Source organism: Astyanax mexicanus, chromosome 9 (genome assembly GCF_023375975.1).
Source record: "Astyanax mexicanus isolate ESR-SI-001 chromosome 9, AstMex3_surface, whole genome shotgun sequence".
In the NCBI taxonomy this organism is placed as follows: Eukaryota; Metazoa; Chordata; class Actinopteri; order Characiformes; family Acestrorhamphidae; genus Astyanax; species Astyanax mexicanus.
Window position 1 is genome coordinate 8077314 of NC_064416.1, and position 21185 is coordinate 8098498.

General features: G+C 40.7%; 1 protein-coding gene across 9 annotated transcripts in view; it reads left to right on the plus strand.

Moving 5' to 3' along the window:
• ppfia1 (PTPRF interacting protein alpha 1) overlaps positions 1-21185 on the plus strand; it is a 108217-nt gene that overhangs the window by 43303 nt on the left and 43729 nt on the right. For all 9 annotated transcript variants that reach the window (XM_049483313.1, XM_049483314.1, XM_049483317.1 and 6 more), the window contains exons 4-9: positions 2568-2732; positions 3122-3196; positions 3962-4063; positions 7034-7255; positions 8784-8930; positions 12676-12810. In XM_049483313.1, the coding sequence (XP_049339270.1) occupies positions 2568-2732; positions 3122-3196; positions 3962-4063; positions 7034-7255; positions 8784-8930; positions 12676-12810 (846 nt within the window). The remainder of the gene's footprint in view (positions 1-2567; positions 2733-3121; positions 3197-3961; positions 4064-7033; positions 7256-8783; positions 8931-12675; positions 12811-21185) is intronic.

Genomic DNA, 21185 nt, shown 5'->3' on the forward strand with positions numbered 1-21185 from the left:
GTGTGGTTAAGGTGTGCTTAATAGCCTGGGAATTACGGTAACTAAAAAAAGAAAAAAACAGCACCTTACAGAGCTATCAATTTATTTATTTATTTATTTTTCCAAGAAAGTCAAAACAGTGCAAGCACAATAAAACGTGTATGAAAACAATATAAAAACATTCGTTTTACAAGCCTCATTAATGATAGATAATCTGCAAACCTCTATATTTCAGTTAAGGAAAAGAGTAAAAAATGTGAAGCACATTCTACTCTACAATCTACTGCCTGTGCTCTCGTAAGTTGTGTATGTAAACATGCACAAAATAGTATTTTGCTTAATAAAAATTTGTTGTAGTTTCCCAGCACTGTTTCTAGTTTTTTTTTGTAGCGTTTTTCCATATTTCAGGCTGCTGGTCCCTTCACTAGAAATGAATTTGCTATGGATTTTGCCCAAAAATAGTTTTGTTTTAGACAACTTCACACCTGGAAATCTTCAGTTCCAGAAAGTAAAAATCCTCTCCAGGATTTTATTCTCTTGGCGAGACCCTGAAGGCCCCCTGTGCTCCTGAGGAAGCGTGCAGAAGCTCTAATCCCTCTGCCCTGCAGCGCCTGACACAGTTGGCTCCAGTCCAGAGGCCCAGAGCGTGGAGGGGTGGAGCGAGGGATTAGTGCGGGTGTAGAGGATGAGTTGAGGCTTTATTGTACTGACGGACTTGCTGGAGTCCCACTGCGCTCTTCTGAAAGATGGGCCTGAGCTCCCACAAATAGCCCAGATACACACAACTCAGACCAGCCTGTGATGATATCAGAATCACACTGTATCTGAATTAGCAGATAATCTTTTTTTGTGAAGCTGATAATGTATGTGCTGATGTTCTTATCGAAGAGTGTAGGTGCACTGGGATATCTGTACTTAATTTAATAATTAATTTGTATTTCTGATCCATTGGGGTTTATATTAAAAATGTTATACATTTCTGTCTCAGTTTTTACATACGTTTCTTGATCATCATCTATGTAAAATTTTGTAAGCTCAGTTTTGTTTGTGAGTAGTGGGTGAGGTTGATACGTATGGTGAACATTAAGTGGTAATGGGTATTGATGTACATGTATGAATATTAAAGGTTATCGATTAGTATGGATGAGAGAATTGATTGACAGTTATTATGTATTAAGTAATGATGGGTATGGAATTATACTGTTGGATATATTTGGATATTTCGAATGTTATTGATGGGCATTGATGGGTATAGATGAGTGATTAAGACTGATTCATTTAGATGAGTATTGATGGTGTGGATAGGCATTTATTGATCTTTGTGTGTTAATAGGTATGAATATATATGGATGTGCTTTAACAGTATTGATGGTATGGATGGGTATGGATAAATATGGAGGGGCGTTCATGGGTATGGATGATCATTTAGTATTGATGGGTATGAATGAGTGTTCATTGGTATGGATTTGCATTTAGTATTAACTGTTAAGTATGGGAGTTGCAGGGTATGGATAAGTATTGGAGGGTATGGATGAGCATTTAGGATTGATGGCTATAGATGGGTGTTTCAGGGTATGAATGATTGTTGAGTACTGATGGGTATGGATGAGTAGAAACAGGATTGATGAGTGAGTATTAGTGGGTGTTGCAGGGTATGAATGATTGTTGAGTACTGATCGGTATGCGTGAGTAAGGGCAGGATTGGTGAGTGGTTAATGAGTAGGGATGAGCATTTAGTTTTTATGGCTATAGATGGGTGTTGCAGGGTATGAATGAGTGTTGAGTACTGATGGGTATGGATGAGTAGGGAGGGGATTGATGAGTGAGTATCAGTGGGTGTTGCAGGTTATGAATGAGTGTTGAGTACTGATGGGTATGCGTGAGTAAGGGCAGGATTGATGAGTGGTTAATGAGTAGGGATGAGCATTTAGTATCGATGGCTATGGATGGGTGTTGCAAGGTATGAATGAGTGTTAAGTACTGATGGGTATGGATGAGTGTGGCAGGCTATGGATGAACATTTGGTGTGGATGGGTATGGATGAGCATTCATGGATATGGATTGAGTATTGATGAGTATGGATGTGCAGAGACAGGATTAATGAGTGAAATATTGATGGGTATAGATGATGGGTATGGATGAGTAGGAACAGGATTGATGATTGAGTATTTATGGATATGGATTAGCATTTCATGATATATATGAACGTTGCAGGGTATGAATAAATGTTGAGTATTGGTGGGTATGGACAGCATGGATGAACAATGAAAGGTGTAAATGAGTATGGCAGGTAATGGATTAGCATTTGTGGGTATGGATGCATGTTGAGTGTTGATTGGTATGGTTGAGTACTGGTGGGTATAGATGAGTTGAGTATTGATTGGTATGAATAAGCATTGATGGTATGGATGACTGTGTTGAGTATAGATGGGTGTGGTCGAGTCTTGGATGGTCAGAAGTTTAGGTACGTACACAGTACAGTGATCTTCAGGTAGAATGTATTAGACTTGGGTTAATTGTGGTCAGTTACGAACATAGAAAATGTGATTGTTTATATTAAATCTCTTTTTCTTTCTCTCCTTCTGCAGCTTCTGCTGGAACACCTGGAGTGTTTAGTGTCTCGTCATGAGCGCTCTCTGAGGATGACTGTGGTGAAGCGTCAGGCCCAGTCCCCGGCTGGAGTGTCCAGTGAGGTGGAGGTCTTGAAGGCCCTGAAGTCTCTATTTGAGCACCATAAAGCTCTGGACGAGAAGGTAGCTCAGGAAATTCAAGATCATCTTTATATTACTATAGCATTGCTCTGAATGTATGTTTAATTATTATTCTTTTATCTTTTATTTTATTTAATATATTTCATATTTATTATAATTAATTAGTTTGAAGAAAATAGTATTTAATTCTATTTTTTAAACACTTATAATAATGTAGATTGTGTTTCAGATTTTTTTTATTATTGTTTTTTGTATATGTATAATTAAATTATAGCTTAGTTTTATGGAAAATTGCAAACAAAGTATTATTATTAATGTACTATTATTATTATTATTATTATTATTATTATTATTATTATTATTATTATTATTATTATTATTAATACTACTAGTGCTATAATTATGTGCTGTATTTCTGTGTTTGTCCCCAGGTGAGGGAGAGGTTGCGTGTTGCTCTAGAGAGATGCAGTGCACTGGAAGAACAACTAACAGTCTCTCATAAAGAGGTAATTAACACACACACATACACACACACACACACTCTGAAACAATGCCAGTTCACACACGTCCTCTGTGTGGAATGTTGATTCCTGTGTGTAATTACTGTTATCAGTGTCATTACTGAAAACAAACTACACAGTGACATGCTCCGCCTCTAAACATGCTCCGCCTTTACTTATGCCCCGCCCCTAAACACCATGAACCACCATCACAGACCAGTTTGCTGTGTTTAAACTCCCTTACTGTCTCAGAGCGCACACACACACACACACACACACACACACACACACACACACACACACACAAATAGAGAGAAACGATGGGATTTGGATTGACAGTGGGCCGGGAGCGCAATCTGAGGTTGACCTAGATTTCATCCACTGTGTTTTATATGTAGATATAAGCCAGTGAACCATAACGCACAAAGACCCCTTCTCCTTCACACACACACACACACACACACACACACACACACACACACACACACACACACACACACAACCACTCTCTCACACACACACACACACTCACTTACAAACACATCAACTCTAGTTATGAGCTCACTTAGGCCTTAGAGCTATCTCCGCTTGGAATCACAGTCCACTGCCCACTATGCCCACACCCACCCTCTGTCCAAGATTATTAATCCACCACAGACGTTGTTTAAATCAGGGCCGGCCAATCATCAGCTAAAACAAATGTTTTGTCTTTTGGCTTCATGAGCTCAATCTGATCTAATCTGATCTGCTCTGATCTCTCTCTGATTTCAGATGGCTATCCTCCGAGATCAGACCAATCAGAAGAAAATGCTCATAGACGGCCAGACAGAAATCAACCACAACTCCGAGAGCACACCAAGCACCAACGGCAAGGTAACACACACACACATTCTGTTCACCTGGATATACACATCTTCACAAACCAGCTCTCCAGGATCATGAGGTTGGAGGAATCATGAGATGAGAGGTTATAATTGAGAGCACATCTTAATATGAGGCAGATGCAGAGGGGCGACACAGGCAGATGCAGAGGGGCGACACAGGCAGATGCAGAGGGGCGACACAGGCAGATGCAGAGGGGCGACACGGGCAGATGCAGAGGGGCGACACGGGCAGATGCAGAGGGGCGACACGGGCAGATGCAGAGGGGCGACACGGGCAGATGCAGAGGGGCGACACGGGCAGATGCAGAGGGGCGACACAAAAAGAGGCAGAGGGGCGACACAGGCAGATGCAGAGGGGCGACACAGGCAGATGCAGAGGGGCGACACAGGCAGATGCAGAGGGGCGACACAGGCAGATGCAGAGGGGCGACACAGGCAGATGCAAAGGGGCGACACAGAGACAGACAGAGAGGGGCGACACAGAGACAGACAGAGAGGGGCGACACAGAGACAGACAGAGAAGGGCGACACAGAGACAGACAGAGAAGGGCGACACAGAGACAGACAGAGAAGCGACACAGAGACAGACAGAGAAGCGACACAGAGACAGACAGAGGGGTGACAAAGAAAGAGGCAGAGGGGTGACACAGAGACAGACACAGGGACTGGAATTGCAGGGCATCTCCCGATACAATACTGTAACGATACCTTGCTGACGATAAGGATGATATCTGTATGAGAGTGATTCTGTGATACTCTGTGTATCACAAGAAAATTCTCTACGATACTTCACAGTATATGTGTTACTGAAGAGGACAAAATACCTAAAAAAACCTACCTAAATAATCAAATATCAAGAATTATGGATTTATTGGTGTCAGAGCTTCACAGAGCTTCAGAGTTTCACTATCAACATTCTTCCCCACAGGTTTACCCTATGCATTTGATGGTATTGCTTTTATGAAGGGTTAAAATAAAGGAGTTTATTAATGATTATGAATTACGTTGTAAATATTTAAAATTTGCCTTATTTTAAATCTCATTTGATTAGTGACACCATGTGGAGTAATAAATCAGTAACTTCAGTAAGAGAAATTGAGCCAATATATCAAGATATCGATATTTTTCCCCACCCCTAATGTTTTTTAGTCTCTAATAGAGAATAAAACAGTGATCTGCAATGCTGTAATCCTGTTGTGTTAAAATATTTATGTAGAAATGTAGATTTATTTACATTATATATACACATACTCAGAAAGCCCCACCCAGTCACAGTCATTTCCAGGTTTAACAGAACAGGGTAGAGCAGGGCTGTAAACCCAGTGTCCAGATGAGCGGTCAAGCAGGTCATTTTTCCCATAGATGCAGATTAAGCCAAGAATTTTTATGTAGAAGTTAGGTCAAATTCGTAAAATCATAAAACGTTGAATAACGAACGTTCATTCATTTTGGAAAATGAATGCTCATTTGCGTGAATGATAGAGCTCCTCCCTCTGTATGTGGTGCAGTAATATAAGTCATATGATGAAGTAAACGCCTCTCTGAGATTATTTCATTAGGCTGTATGTATGGGGTAAGTCTGTGGGGGCTATTCTACAGTGAAATTAGATTAGCCTTTTTTTTTTTTTTTTTAGAAAGGCGAAACTTGACAGACCTCACTGTGTCCTGAGTGACCAGCACTCGAGGAGTAGCTCAGATCATGATTTTTAAGTGTAAAGGGGTTTTTATTGCTGTGTTTTCAGTTGTTGGATTGAGATTAGATCACATTATTATTTTAAATATACTGTTAGAGAGTTTGTTTGAGTCTGGACTGAGACCAATTCCTTTTAAGGGTCCTCTATCTGTGTGTCACTTTTCTGTCTGTGTCGCTCCTCTGTATGTCTCTGTGTCGCCCCTCTGCCTCTTTCCGTGTCGCCCCTCTGCCTCTTTCTGTGTCGCCCCTCTGCCTCTTTCTGTGTCGCCCCTCTGCCTCTTTCTGTGTCGCCCCTCTGCCTCTTTCTGTGTCGCCCCTCTGCCTCTTTCTGTGTCGCCCCTCTGCCTCTTTCTGTGTCGCCCCTCTGCCTCTTTCTGTGTCGCCCCTCTGCCTCTTTCTGTGTCGCCCCTCTGCCTCTTTCTGTGTCGCCCCTCTGCGTCTGCCTGTGTCGCCCCTCTGCGTCTGCCTGTGTCGCCCCTCTGCGTCTGCCTGTGTCGCCCCTCTGCCTCTGCCTGTGTCGCCCCTCTGCCTCTGCCTGTGTCGCCCCTCTGCCCCTCTGCCTGTGTCGCCCCTCTGCCCCTCTGCCTGTGTCGCCCCTCTGCCTGTGTCGCCCCTCTGCCCCTCTGCCTGTGTCGCCCCTCTGCCCCTCTGCCTGTGTCGCCCCTCTGCCTGTGTCGCCCCTCTGCCCCTCTGCCTGTGTGGCCCCTCTGCCTGTGTGGCCCCTTTTGCCTCTGCCTGTGTGGCCCCTTTTGCCTCTGCCTGTGTGGCCTCTTTTGCCTCTGCCTGTGTGGCCTCTTTTGCCTCTGCCTGTGTGGCCCCTTTTGCCTCTGCCTGTGTCGCCCCTCTGCGTCTGCCTGTGTCGCCCCTCTGCCTCTGCCTGTGTCGCCCCTCTGCCTCTGCCTGTGTCGCCCCTCTGCCTGTGTCGCCCCTCTGCCTGTGTCGCCCCTCTGCCTGTGTCGCCCCTCTGCCTGTGTCGCCCCTCTGCCTGTGTCGCCCCTCTGTTTAAACCATAAAAGAAGGAATATGTGTGTGAGAACACAAGTCTTGATGGACCAATCACAGCTGCTGTTATCTGCATAGGTTTGACACAGAAATATAAATTGATCTTAGCAACATGCTAACTGTTGGGCAAAAGTGTTTTAAGCCTTCTAAAAGCAGCAATAGTTCTTGTTTAATGGACTACATTTGATGTAGACGCTGTTATAGAGCTTGTTTAATAAACTAAACGCATCAGTAACTTTAACCTGTGACTGTGCTCTGCTGCAGCGCTCATCGGATGGCTCTCTGGGGCCGGATGAGGACGTAGGGAAGGTGGTGGAGCTTCAGGAGGTGATGGACCGCCAGAGTAAAGAGCTGCTGCAGATGAAGGAGCGCGTTGTTTCCCTTAGCAACAGAGTCAGCGAGCTGGAGGAGGACCTGGACACGGCCCGCAAAGACCTCATCAAATCAGAGGACATGAACACTCGCATGCAGAGGGATCTGAGAGAGGTACGACTGTGTGGATGTAGAAACTTACAGGTCTTTTTGTTTAAAGTGGGGAGATCTAACTAATATCACCATTTCAACTACTTAATTATATTGCTCAATTTCAGTCTGGTGAAGAATTCTGGGAGAGAGAAACTTAAAGCACATGACTTTATTCTCAGATTAGTTAAAGTTAGGGCCAGTGTTTGTGGATTTTATAGCCACTCATTTCCACTATGGATCAAAGCGATTAATAAGAACAGACAATAATTAATAAGTGTCCAAATTTCTTAAGCTTGGCCAATATCTTTTGTCTTTTATTCAAAGTGCACAATTTTTCCTATTTAATGTGTAATAGGGATTTAAACTGTTTGATTGACTATATATAGTTCTCCACAAATTTGGACACACCAGTTTCTCCTACCTTTCTTACGTAAATAGAAGAGTGCTAGTCAAGAGTTTCTACCCTTTCATTGCGATGACAGTCTCTACTTGTCTGAAGAGTCTTTGCAATAAATGTTTGGACATTGCTGTGAGTAGGATTTGATTGCATTTAGCTCTGAGAGTGAGAGGTATGGGGCTTTTACACCTAATTTGTTTGGTCTGGACTTTCTGTTTGGGTTCGAACCAAAGTAGAAGGGGTCATGAACCACAATTCGGACCAAAAGGTGTTTTAGTCCAGTTCGTCTACAGTGTGAAACTCTTTTCTAGATGGTTCGGACTTTTATACCAATTACAGGAAGCTGAGTCAGTCTTTATGTAAACCAGACTTGGTTTTCAGTGCATCAGACAGCAGTATGAACACAAACGCTTAGACTGGGAATTCATTTATTTACTGTAACAGATAAGATTAAACCTTATTTATGAACAGAAATAAAAGGAATCTAAGAATAATCTTTAACACTTATTCTGCTGTGGGGGAGTATGTTATATGTGAAAGGAAGTCAGATTCTGAAAGAGAGCTAGAATTCAGCACAACACCTGACAAAGCAAAGCAATTCGCCAAACTCTAACATAACTACCATTCTACAAACCCATTATTAATATGAAATATAGAGAAACGCCGAGCACATAGCTGATGATTACAGGATGAAGAAAAGTTCTTTACTAAATAAATGTAGTGAAGATGTAGTCCACTCTCTAAACTGCAGTGTAAAATGGAAACTAACTGTACCAAATACACCATATACAATAAAACAAAGACATGAACCTTAGTACGGACTCTGGTCCAGACCTTTAGGTGTGAAAACATCCTTAAAGCATCAGTGAGGTCAGGTTCTAACTTTGAACCTGATTTTTAAGTAATTTATCCACTTAAACTCATCCCAGGAGTACTGGATGGAGCTCTGTCAAACCATCCCAATGCTGGTGTGTAAGCTCTGGGTCTAGTGCTCATATCAGCTCCAGAGTGTCCAGTTGTACTGCACAGTGGTTTTCTAAACTATACAATTATTTTGTAGAATTATTGTAAATACTATTATTTGTGAACATTCATCGCTGTTCTTAAGAACATTTCATTGATTGTGCTCTTCTGTGCTTGTTTGTGTTTCAGTCTATTGCACAGAAGGAGGATATGGAGGAGAGGATCACCACGCTGGAGAAACGCTACCTGGCAGCTCAGAGAGAGGCCACGTCTGTTCACGACCTGAACGATAAACTGGAGAACGAACTCGCCAACAAAGAGTCGCTCTTCCGCCAGGTTAGAATCACAGTGACCTTTCACACTTCAGGAGGTTTATATCGGCAGTCCATATAATTCATATATAAATTAAAAAATTATAAATAAACATTTATATTTACGTGAAGTAATTGCATTAAATATTCATCATTAACGTGAAATAGCACACTGCTCATTCCAGCTGAGAAATGCAGCTCTGGGAAAAATTTATATACCACTTCAGTTTCTGAATCAGTTTCTGGTTTTGCTATTTATAGGTTTATGTTTGAGTAAAATTGTTATTTTATTCTATAAACTACAAACAACATTTCTCCCAAATTCCAAATAAAAATATTGTCATTTAGAGCATTTATTTGCAGAAAATGGGAAATGACTGAAATAACAAAAACGATTCAGAGCTTTCAGACCTCAAATAATGCAAAGAAAGCAAATTCATATTCATAATTATATAAGTTTTAAGAGTTAAGAAATCAATATTTGGTGGAATAACCCTGTTTTTTAATCACAGTTTTTATGCATCTTGGCATGTTCTCCTCCACCAGTCTTACACACTGCTTTTGGAGTGGTGGAGAAATTCCTGGTGCAAAAATTGAAGCAGTTCAGTTTGGTTTGATGGCTTGTGATCATCCATCTTCCTCTTAATTATATTCCAGAGGTTTTCAATTTGGAAAATCAAAGACATTTTGAAGAGGTCTCTTTATTTATTTTTCCAGAGCTGTAGTTTGGAGTAGGGGGTGGGATTCACAAGGCATCTCATGATACATTGTCCACGATAACTATTATATAGGAGTTTAGAGCTCCTATGATTTAATAAAAATATGTAAAAAAGAATGGAGTGGCTGAAAATACTAGTTAAAGTTTGTCTGTGTGTGTGTCTGTGTGTGTGTCTGTGTGTGTGTCTCTGTGTGGGTGTCTCTGTGTGTGTGTCTCTGTGTGTGTGTCTCTGTGTGGGTGTCTCTGTGTGGGTGTCTCTGTGTGGGTGTCTCTGTGTGGGTGTCTCTGTGTGGGTGTCTCTGTGTGGGTGTCTCTGTGTGTGTGTCTGTGTGTCTCTGTCTGTGTGTGTGTGTGTCTCTGTGTGTGTCTCTGTGTGTGTGTCTGTCTGTGTGTCTGTCTGTGTGTCTGTCTGTGTGTCTGTCTGTGTGTCTGTCTGTGTGTCTGTCTGTGTCTGTGTGTGTCTGTGTGTGTCTGTGTGTGTCTGTGTGTGTCTGTGTGTGTGTCTGTGTGTGTGTCTGTGTTCCCCATTGTTCTGGATTCTCTATGGGTTTCCGGAAGGCCCCTCAGCACCTGGCAGCGCTCACACACTCCTCAGTGCTTTCTCTATTCACACAGCTCGCTCTCTCTCTCTCACTCTCACAAACCCTTTACAGAAGGATGCTCCCCCAACCACACACACACACACACATACACAAACCCACACACACACACACACACACAGCTGGTTTTACTGCCCTGCTTAAACAGTCAGGTCCACCATTTCCATTTGCACTACAGTGGAATACAGATTAAGGATATAGGGATGCACCACATATTTGGCAACCAAAAATGGCATTGAAAACACTTTTTTGGGAAAAGACCAAATTGTGATGTTTTTGATAATCAAATTGTGATTTGCATACAGTGAGGTGGTGTTAGTAAATGCAGTAATTATGAAAAACAGCAAGAGTTTAGTGAGATTGCTTATAGTTGTGGCAGCTGGATATAGGGCTTGCTCAACAGACAACATAATTACCAGAAAAGAAGCACTGGATTGTATGATGCATTAAACAACTCTAGTAGGGATGCTTTGTAATTCTTAAAAAACAAAAAACAAAGAAAAAACATTTTATTTCAAAGTAAAACAAGTGCTGGGGGTGAATCTACACAGGTTTCTCTCCTAAAAACCGTTTATTTTTATCTAGTGTTTTGTCTAAGCTTGAGTTTTCGGTGACATTCTGTGATTTTCCAGCACTAAGGCTGGGAGCAGCAGCATTAGCATTAGCCACTAACCTTAGTGCTAGCAGGATGTAATTGCCACCCGATAGTGCTAGACTGAGGAACCCTGAGTTTATACTCACCTGTGAACGGCCAAAGAGCTTGATTGAGGTTAGCGGCTAATGCTAATGCTGCTGCACTCAGCCTTAGTGCTGGAGAAACTTCACTGAAATCTCCCCCTTAGACAAAATATTGAAAATGTAAGCTTACTGTAAATACAGAAGCACTTTACTCACCCAAATAAACAGTTTTCTGGAGAGAAATCTGTGTAGATTAACATCCAGCCCTCGTTTAGCTGTACTTCAGCAAAGTGGCTTTACAGCTCCTTAATACCTGACTGGTAGAAATCATACATAAGGCGCATCAGATTAGAAGGAGCACTGTTGATTTGTAGGAAAATTAAATGATTTTAGGTGCGCCTTATAGTCCGAAAAATATACATTTTGTATTATTATTCACATTTCTGTTTAGTTCCTGAATGTAACATTTTGGAAATATATAAGACACGAAAGAAGCTGTAAGATTACATAACAACTTGTTTTATTTTTATACTGTTTTATTCTGTTCATATCTGTGAAATTCATTAACTTAATTGATAGTGTATTCATATAAAACATAAATAGGTAGATATATAAATATATACATAGTGACTTATTTACACTGCTATACATTCTATACATTCTTGCACAAACATACCCATAAATACATGAATACAAACAAACATACACACTTTCATTCATATCTTTTCTCTCCAGCATTTTTGTGTTCCTCAGGCTTAGCTGGTGTAGAGTCTTTATGTTTGTGCCACACAGAGAGAAACACAGAGATGCAGCATCTTCCCCTACGGCACAGAGAACACACTGAGCTTTAGTCTCTACCCACACTGCTCTAATAATCCTGCACTCACAGAGAGACAGAGAGAGACAGAGAGAGACAGAGAGAGACAGAGAGAGACAGAGAGAGACAGAGAGAGACAGAGAGACAGACAGAGAGAGACAGAGAGACAGACAGAGAGAGAGAGAGAGACAGAGAGAGAGAGAGAGAGACAGAGAGAGAGAGAGACAGAGAGAGAGAGAGAGAGAGAGAGAGAGACAGAGAGAGAGAGAGACAGAGAGAGAGAGAGACAGAGAGAGAGAGAGACAGAGAGAGAGAGACAGAGAGAGAGAGACAGAGAGAGAGAGAATGTGTTTGGACTGCTGATGATAACAGTGAGGGTCTCAGTAGGTCACAGTCAACACTACAACTTTTTAATTCTGCTTTATTGACAGGGAATCACTTATTTTATCTTGTACGTAAAATTCAGTCACCATAATAAAAATGCCAAATCCAAAATGAGCTTTGTTGTTGAAGTGTGGAAGAAGGTGGTAGTGCTCAGCGAAATTCCGGTTCATTAAATCTGGTACGCATTTTCAGCTACCGCCATACCGCTAGAGGCATTGCAGAGAGTTGTGTGGAACAGCAACACCAAAGAAGCCAATACAGCTCGCTAACTAATGCTAGCCAGTTAGCATAACAAGCTTACACACCGGACTGACTGTAGCTCATCTCTGTGAAGCCAAATGCTCCATCCTGCTTGCAGAAACATGAAAACAGCACTTTATCTGAGGAGCTCCTGCTGCTGTTCCTCACTGTTTAAGTGTTTTTATCCGAGTAAAATAGAAAAACAGCAGCAAACAGCAGTTATTCACTCAGAAAAAAGACCAATGGAATTATGCAGCCGATCCACAGCTCAGCTCAAAATTTATGTACTAATGTGTGTTAATGTGTTGTGTTTTTTGTTTTTTGTGTTTGAAAGACGGAAGATAAGAACCGGCAGCTTCAGGAAAGGCTGGAACTGGCTGATCAGAAGCTCCAGCAGACCATCCGCAAAGCCGAGACGCTCCCAGAGGTGGAGGCGGAGCTCGCTCAGAGAGTCGCCGCCCTCACTAAGGTCAGTCCCGCCCACAGCGCTTTGTTTCATCTCCACAGTGTGATCAGGGTGGTCCTCAGTACGCTGTGTGAGGCATCCTACACAGTCACCTCCGTTACCCTCTGCTTTCCTCTTTCTCTGAATGATAACAGAAGTGTGTGTGTGTGTGTGTGTGTGTGTGAAAGAGAAAGAGACTAAATGTGAGACTAAATTACAGGAACTACTAAGAAAAGTCGGTCAGTGAGTCATTCTCTTTTTCTGGACGTGTTTCTTGGCTCAGCAGCTGCTGTCCAGCGTAGGTGTCAGGAGCCACCCTCATGTGGCTGCATCTGTAGCTCTTATCATGATGTTTTAAGGCTCAGTGTTGAGCTTTCCCACAGTCTTCTAATGTTTACATATTTATTGGGTGTGACCGTGCATATGTTTTAAATAAAAAAACAATTTAGGTTGGTATTTTATGGGTTAGAAATCTCATGAAACACAGTAAAACTGTTGTATTTGATCTCGGACGTAGACTAAATTCAAATAACTTTATTTCAGTTCAAGATGTGAAATTCTTATATAGATGTATTACACACAGAGTGATCTATTGATAAGTGTTTATTTCTTTTATTGCTGATGATTATGGCTTACAGCCAATGAAAACCCAAAAATCAGAATCTCAGAAATTTTTAATATTATGTAAGACCAGTTGGTACTTTTGGCGATGTGGGCAGTGTGCCAAGTCCTGCTGGAAAATGAAATCCGCATCTCCATAAAAGTTTTCGGTTTCCAGGAAAACACTGCACTGATTTAGACTTGATGTAACACAGTGGATCAACACCAGCAGATGACATGTCTCTCCATACCATCACTGATCATCAGTAAATTTTACATTATAAGCCGAAATCAGGGGAGCAGAGTCTGGAGGAAGAGTGGAGAGACACACAGTCCAAACTGCTTGAGGTCTAGTGTGAAGTTTCCATCAATCAGTGATGGTTTGACATGTCATCTGCTGGTGTTGATCCACTGTGTTTTATTTTATCAAGTTTTCCAGCAGGATTTGGCACACTGCCCACACTGCCAAAAGTACCAATTGGTCTTATATAATAATCTATAATCTATAATAAAGTTTGGGTTTTCATTGGCTGTAAGTCATAATCATTAACAATAAAATAAATAAACGCTTAAAATAGATCACTCTGTGTTTATTACATCTATATAATATGAGTTTCACATTTTAAACTGAATTACTGAAATTAAGTAACTTTTCATTAATATTCTTGAATAAATATTTGAGATGCACTAGTACAGTTTGTTAGGGCTTGATATCAGCAAGCCGTGAGCCACCATACTGCCCCCACACTGTGGCCATATTATTCTTGCTAATGAATGAGCTGTTTTGGCATTGAATTAGAGACCACACATAGCAAAACATTGACACATCAGACCTGTTATAATTATGTAATACTGCAGTTTATAGTATTACAGTTATACCGCCCAGCCTTAGGTCTGACTCAGACTAATGTACAGGGTGTTAGTCATTTACTCATTACATGCCTGGGCAGTACTACTGACTTCTCATTAAACAGGAATTTCAGGACGTTTCGAAATGTTCTGTCTGGAGATGCACAGTTAGAAGTGCAGTCCAGTTGTCTCACACGTTTAAGACTTGGGTATTTTTTTTTATAAAGTTCTATGCAGTTTAAATCCTGTCCCAGTGTCTTCTACACATACAGCTGGCCTGGGCATAGTGTTAATACTGTTCATTCCTGTTCATTACCTCAGGTTACTGTGTGAATTGTGAATAATGTTTTAATAGTTAGCTAGAAATTACTATTTCATGGTTTCTTCAAAACCTTTAAAATAGTCCCTTGTAAGTTATTACCTACTTTTAAGGAGTTTCTTTAATCAGTTTTAAACTATTTTAATGAAATAAAATTTTCTGTATTGAAAACGAAATAAAAAAATAATGATTATTTCATACAGCTGACACATCAAATGCTCGCTCTGCTCTTCTGTACCAACTCTCTGCAAATAAGCTGAATCTAAGGCTATGTTCACATAACCAGGCTGATGTGATTCAAATCTGATTTTTTGCTCAATATGGCTCAGATCTGATTTTTTTTTATGGCTGTGTGAACGTGCAAAATCCGATTTTTTTTTTCTTTGATCACATTTGAGTTACCTTTATATGTGCTCCTAGTTTGGATACATATCCGATCCATAGTCATGCGGCATTAATGGGAACGGTCAAATCAGAATTCATGTGTCTTTTACGCATGCACTACACGCTTCTCTCTCGTACCCACACATCCCTTGGGGCAGCTGTGAAGCTATGGCTGCAAAAAACAGCAAAAGCAAACCACCTGGTCTTTTTTCATCTCCTCGACCTGAGCATGAACTTCAGACCAGCTGTTTACTCTCCTCCATTTCCCTTTATAAAGCTACGAGTCGTCTCTCTAATATGATGTTTTTTTTTGTTGTTTGTGAAGAAGGAAAAGTTTATACACATCAATGTGCACATGTGAGGCGGCGTTTCAGGGACAGATTCGTTCACATTACACACAGATACAGATCACTTACATTTGTGAATGTGAACCATCAAGATGGCCAAATACAACCTGAGCCAAAATCAAACTTGAGCTATGTGGATAAAATGTATAATGTGAACATAGCCTTGCTTTTGTTATGATGTTGCTAAGTGGATGCTTGATGCTAGCTGTACTATCCCAGGTGAGTGCTATGGAGTTGCTAAGTGGTTTCTGTGGTGTTCCTAAGTTGCTAAGTGGCTTTTCAGGTTGATGCTGTGGGTGCAATATGATGCATTCTATGGATTTGCTAATGTGGGGTTACTGGGCGGTCGCTATTGTATGCCAGGTGGTTGCTATGGTGTTGCAAGGTGGTTGCTTTAGATTTGGTAAAAATAAATTGCATTGGATACTTCCATTTATTTACAGTGAGCTTAGAGTCGCAAATTTCACTTGCACTAAGGCTGGAGCATTAACATTAGCGGCTAACTGCTAGCGCACTGACAATGTTGTGGAAAATTAAAGGATTTTAAGTGCGCCTTACAAGGTGGAAGATACGTTTATTTTTACTTGAGGTATTTTCCTTCAAAACTAGATTTCTTCCGTTTTTAACATCAGTTTTATAGGCCACAATTTAATTTTAAGGGACTCCACAAAATATTTGGAAACCATCAAGTATAATTGATTAACATTTCAGTACAATAAAGCTAGGGTTCAAGGGGTTAAGTATGTACGTAGAGAACTTGTGAAAGAACCCTTTGACCTTAACGGTGCAGTGATGGACCGAGGCCCTGCCCTGCCCTGCCCACGCCAGTCCCCAGAGTGGCCATGTCTGCTATAGTTCAGCCTTTGGCAAGAACAACTTCACTCTAATTACAGACACTGTGAGCTGGACGGAGCTCTGACAGCTCTGCTCCGCCTCTTCTCTCCTGGAGCTGAACTTCTCCCCAGACCCAGCCTCCTTCTCCAGCATTGTCTCCTGATATGTTATGAATTGTTCATTTGTGGCTGTGGCTCCAGTTACGGCCGCTTCACTGTATCCTGTTCTGCAGCTCTGCCGTGCTGCTGTTGCACAAGACCGTGTGGCTCAGTGGTGTTTGTGCAGTTGTGGTGATGGGGAGTCATTTCCAGCTCCGCCTGCAGTCAGCCAGCACTTCTCTGCTCGTAAAGATTGAGCAAGAGGCCCTGCTGTCTGTACCGCTGTAGATCATCTGCTTACCCATTCCTCAACCGAGCAGTTTAAAGATCATCCTCAAGCTCAGATCCCAGAGCTCAAACCCAGCAGGAGTGACCGTGAATAGTTGGAGAAAGGTGGTGTTTGATGAGGAAGATGGATCTGGTGGAAAAGTGTGGTGTTTCATCAGAGATTCCTTTCATTTGAATGTGAGGGATCTTTTGTAGAATAATGGTGATGTTTAGTGCTCAAAGGTGCCTCTTTGTGGTGCATAATGTGGTTTGGTAGGAAGACTTAATGTATGGTTGGAGGCTGATTGTGTTTTGTTGGGAATTAATATGAAATGAATGTGAATGATAGTATTTAGTTGGAGAATGTTGGTGTTTGGGTGGAGATAGCTGGGATTTTTTTAGGGATTGATTGCCTTTGCTTCTGAATGATTGAGAGAGTTAGGTGTTTGGTGGGAGGTTGATGGAATTTGGCTGGCAGTTGATGGCTCATTTGGTTGGTGGTTGGTGGTTGATCTCATTTTGTTGGAAAATGTTGACATTTGGTTGGTGATTGATGGCGTTTGTTTGGAAAAGGTTGGCATTTGGTTGGTTATTGATGACGTTTGATTGATTTGTAATAAGGTATTTGGTTGGTGGTTGATGGCGTTTGGTTGGGAAAAGGTAGGCATATGGTTGGTGGTTGATGGTGTGTGATTGGAAAAGTTTGGCATTTGGTTGGAAAGATTGACATTTGGTTGGTGGTTGATGGGATTTGTTTGGAGAATGTTGCCATTTGGTATGAGGTTAATGGTGTTTGGTTGATAAAGATTGGTGTTGGTGGAAAAATCCTGCCATTGGTTGGAGAAGGAATGCAGTTGGTTGTGACTGGTGCCATTTGGTGGAAAATGAATGGACACTACTTGTTTTTGAAGGTCAAGTATGACATTTGGAGTATAATGGTGATGATGATGATAAGTGTGACCCTTCTTGGAGAATAATGCATGGTGGTGGATGAAATGTTGCCCTTTAGTTGGAGAATAATGGTATTTAGTGATTAATATTAAAGAAAGATTGCGTTTGGTGAAGAATGGAGATGTTTGCTGGTTTTGCAGCAGCTATATAAGCTCTGCAGTTGTGAGGGTATGCTGTAATGAGGGTCTTTTCTGACGCATGTTGGGGGGCATCATGGTTCCCCTTTGCTGTGTCCTAATCTGTCCCTCTCCAGCCTCTCCCACTTTGATCTGCCTCTGACTCTTCCCCCCTCCCTGCCTGTAGAGTCCTGCAGGGTCTCTGTGTAGCCCTTCCTGTTTTAAACTAGCTGGAGCTGTAAACCACAGAGCTCCTCTCCTCGTCTCTCTGCCTTCATGTACACAGACTGGGTATGGAGCTTAGAAGCAGACATTTAAGTATTTGAATCTGCATTTTGTATATTTTAATAAAATTGACCTGACTTTATATATTTAATGGCGTTGGCCATGCATTTAAATTTTGTTTCTTGTTGTGTATTTCAGAATAATTTAAAGTGACAGTCCGTAAGTTTTTGATGAGAATGTGTAATTGCAGAGACCATACCAAAAATGACTTAAAAAATGCATTATGGTGCTTAACAAGGACTCTATTTTTCTCTCTCTTATTTCTTCAGCTCTCTTCAATTATAATTCTGCATTTTTTTTTGTTTTAGAGTCAATGAAAATGTATTTATATCTCCATGTTAGCAGTAGCTCTTGTATCAGTGCTATTAGCAGCACCATAGTTGCTCAGCTAATCAAGAAAAGCTGGTATAGCCAGAAAAAAGGTCTAGGGACCAACCAGAGCCCCTGTTTTTAGAATAAATGTATGTGGATTTTCAGGAATGGTAGTGGAAGCACACTGATGCTATTTATTATAGTATTTTGCCCTCTTTCTAGCTAGGAACAGTAGTGCTTTTAAATTAACATTTAACAAAATTTTTAATTAAAATAAAAAAAAATAACTGGACTGTTTGTTCTAGATTTACTGAAAGAACTATTTGATGTTTTACTTCTAAATTGGAGTTTTTAATAAGAGTACGGACTGTTTTTATTTGAAAATTAATAGATATAAATTTTTGATTATTTAAATTAAATTAAAAGATTGTAAGTTGGTTTTTGAGATGGATGGATGGATGGATGGATGGATGGATGGATGGATGGATGCTCACGTACTCACTCACTTACTTGATTTCGAAGGAAATGTAGGAATAGTTAAAGAAATTTAGAAAAACATTGAATATTTTTAGCAAATTTCACCACCTCACAAACTCAAATTGCAAAAAGCATTGTTGAAATTCAGTTTTTTCGAATTGCACCATGAAATAATTCAAGTTTATCAAACTTGAGGTCATTTATTCAATCATGCAATATGCAGATTTAAATACTCATGTCAGTTTTAAGCTCTTTCTCCTGATCCAGTCTGATTGTAAATGAAGCTTTTCTAGAACGTGTTGATGTGGTGGTTCTGTGTGAGTGTGGTGGTAATGACGTTCTTCACAGTGCTGTGTTCTGTTTTTCCTCCTTGCTGCTTTTCTCTCGTCTCCCGTGTTCGTGTCTGTCTCAGAGCGTTACAGTAATGCTCCCTCCTCCAGTGGTCCAGTGGTCTGTTCTCCTTCTTTCTTATCTTATACACTAAAGTCTGTATCTCTCTCTCTCTCTCTGTGTATGCTTCTGTCTCTCGCCCCCTGCTGCTCTGGTTGTCCTGTAGTCTGAGCGTTCTGTGTGCAGTGCCTCTCAGGACTCTAAGGAGACTAAAGCTCAGAGGAAGGTACACCACGCTCAAGAACCAGAGAAACAAAGAAACCCACGTTGTCTTCCTCATCATCTGCCTGCCCCCCCTCCCCCCTGTGGCTGTTTGTTTGGACCCCATAACCCTCCCCCCACTGTAAAACACATCCTAACCATAACAGGAAGAGTGCCAGCTCACACTGGCACAGAGTGGAGCAGGAAAACCTGGCCCTCTGTGTGCAGCCAGGCTGTGACTGTATTAATGCATAATATAATAGATCAGTTCTATCATTCACCTACAGTATGTCCTGTACCTGGATTTTAGTTGTTAGGTCTGTTGAACGTCATTTAGGTTCTTTAGCATTTTCCTATTGGTCTATATCTGTCTCTGCTTTCCCCAATTGGTCCATTGTTGATATATTTTAAGCCATGCTCTTTTCTCATTGGTCTATTTTTAGTCCTGCTATTATTCTATTGATTAATAATTGTTTTCTCCTGTCCTTTTATGGGTCCATTTTTAAGCCTAATGTTTTGCTCTTTGACTAATTTTAGACATGTCATTCTCCCATTGGATATCATTAAATCTGTGCTTCTCCAGTTGGTCCATTTTTAACCCTGCGCCCCCCCTAATTGGTCCATTTTAACTTTGACATCATTAAATTGGTTTGTTTCTAATCTTGCCACTCTCCAATTGGCCAGATTTTAGTCCTGTTGTAATTTTTTTTTTTTTCGTCAAATTTTTAACTTTGACTCGTCATAATTGGTCCGTTTTAACTTTAACACTATCCAAAGGGTCCATTTTTAGTGCTGTTGTACTTATTTTGATCCAATTTGTAACCCTGCCACTTTCCAATTGGTCCATTTTTTACTTTGCCACTATCCAGTTGGTCAGATTTTTTAGTCCTGTTGTAGTTTGTTTTGGTACAATTTTTAACCCTGATGCTCCCTAATTGGTTTGTTTTAACTTTGACACCATTCAGTTGGTCAGTTTTTAATCTTGCTGTGCTGCAATTGGTCCATTGTAGTGCTCTTGTACTTATTTTGATCAAATTTGTAACCCTGCCACTCTTTAATTGGTCCACTTTTAACTTTGCCACTCTCTAATTGGTCAGATTTTAGTCCTGTTGTAGAGATTTTGGTCCTGTTTTTAACCCTGCTGGTCTCTAATTGGTCAATTTTAACTTTGACACTATCCAATTGGACCGTTTCTAATCTTGCTGCCCTCCAATTGGTCGATTTTATTGTGCTGTTGTACTTATTTTGGTCTAATTTGCAACCCTGTCACTCTCCAATTGGTCCATTTTTTATTTTGACTCTCTGCATATGTTTAGATTTTGGCCCTTTGGTCAGATTTTTGTTGTCCCATTTTTAACCCTGCCGCTCCCTAATTGGTCCATCTTTAACTTTACCACTCTCCAATTGATCCATTTGGAGTCATGCCACTCTCCAATTAGTCCATTTTAGTTCTGCTGCTCTCCAACTGGTCTATTTTAGTCCTGGTGCTCTCCAATTGGTTGATTTAGTCTTATTGGACTCTTTTTGGTCCAATTTTTAATCCTGTTTTTTCCTGTCTGTTTTTAAACCTATTATTATGCTTTTGGTCTGTTTTAGTCCTGTTATTCTTTTGTTGACCCATTTATTGTCATGCTGTTTTTCCGTTTGTTTCTAATTTTTTGTTTATTTTAATTTCATTTGTATTTTTGACCCTTCTGTTTCTGCCTTTGGTCTGTTTTTAGCTTTACTGTTTCCCTGTTTCTGCATTTTTCAGTTATCCTTTTTTTAGACTTTTAGAATCGTGATTGATTCTCCTACTGGTGGATTTTAGCTGTTTTCTTATTGGTTCATTTTTAGCTGGTTTCATTTAATGCCAAACCCTTTCACAGGTTAATCTTTGACTCATTAAATATTTGACTCATTTTGAAGCATTAAAGTTTATGTATTTTTCCTGCTATAGCATGAATTTTGCAGTATTTCAGCAGTAGTC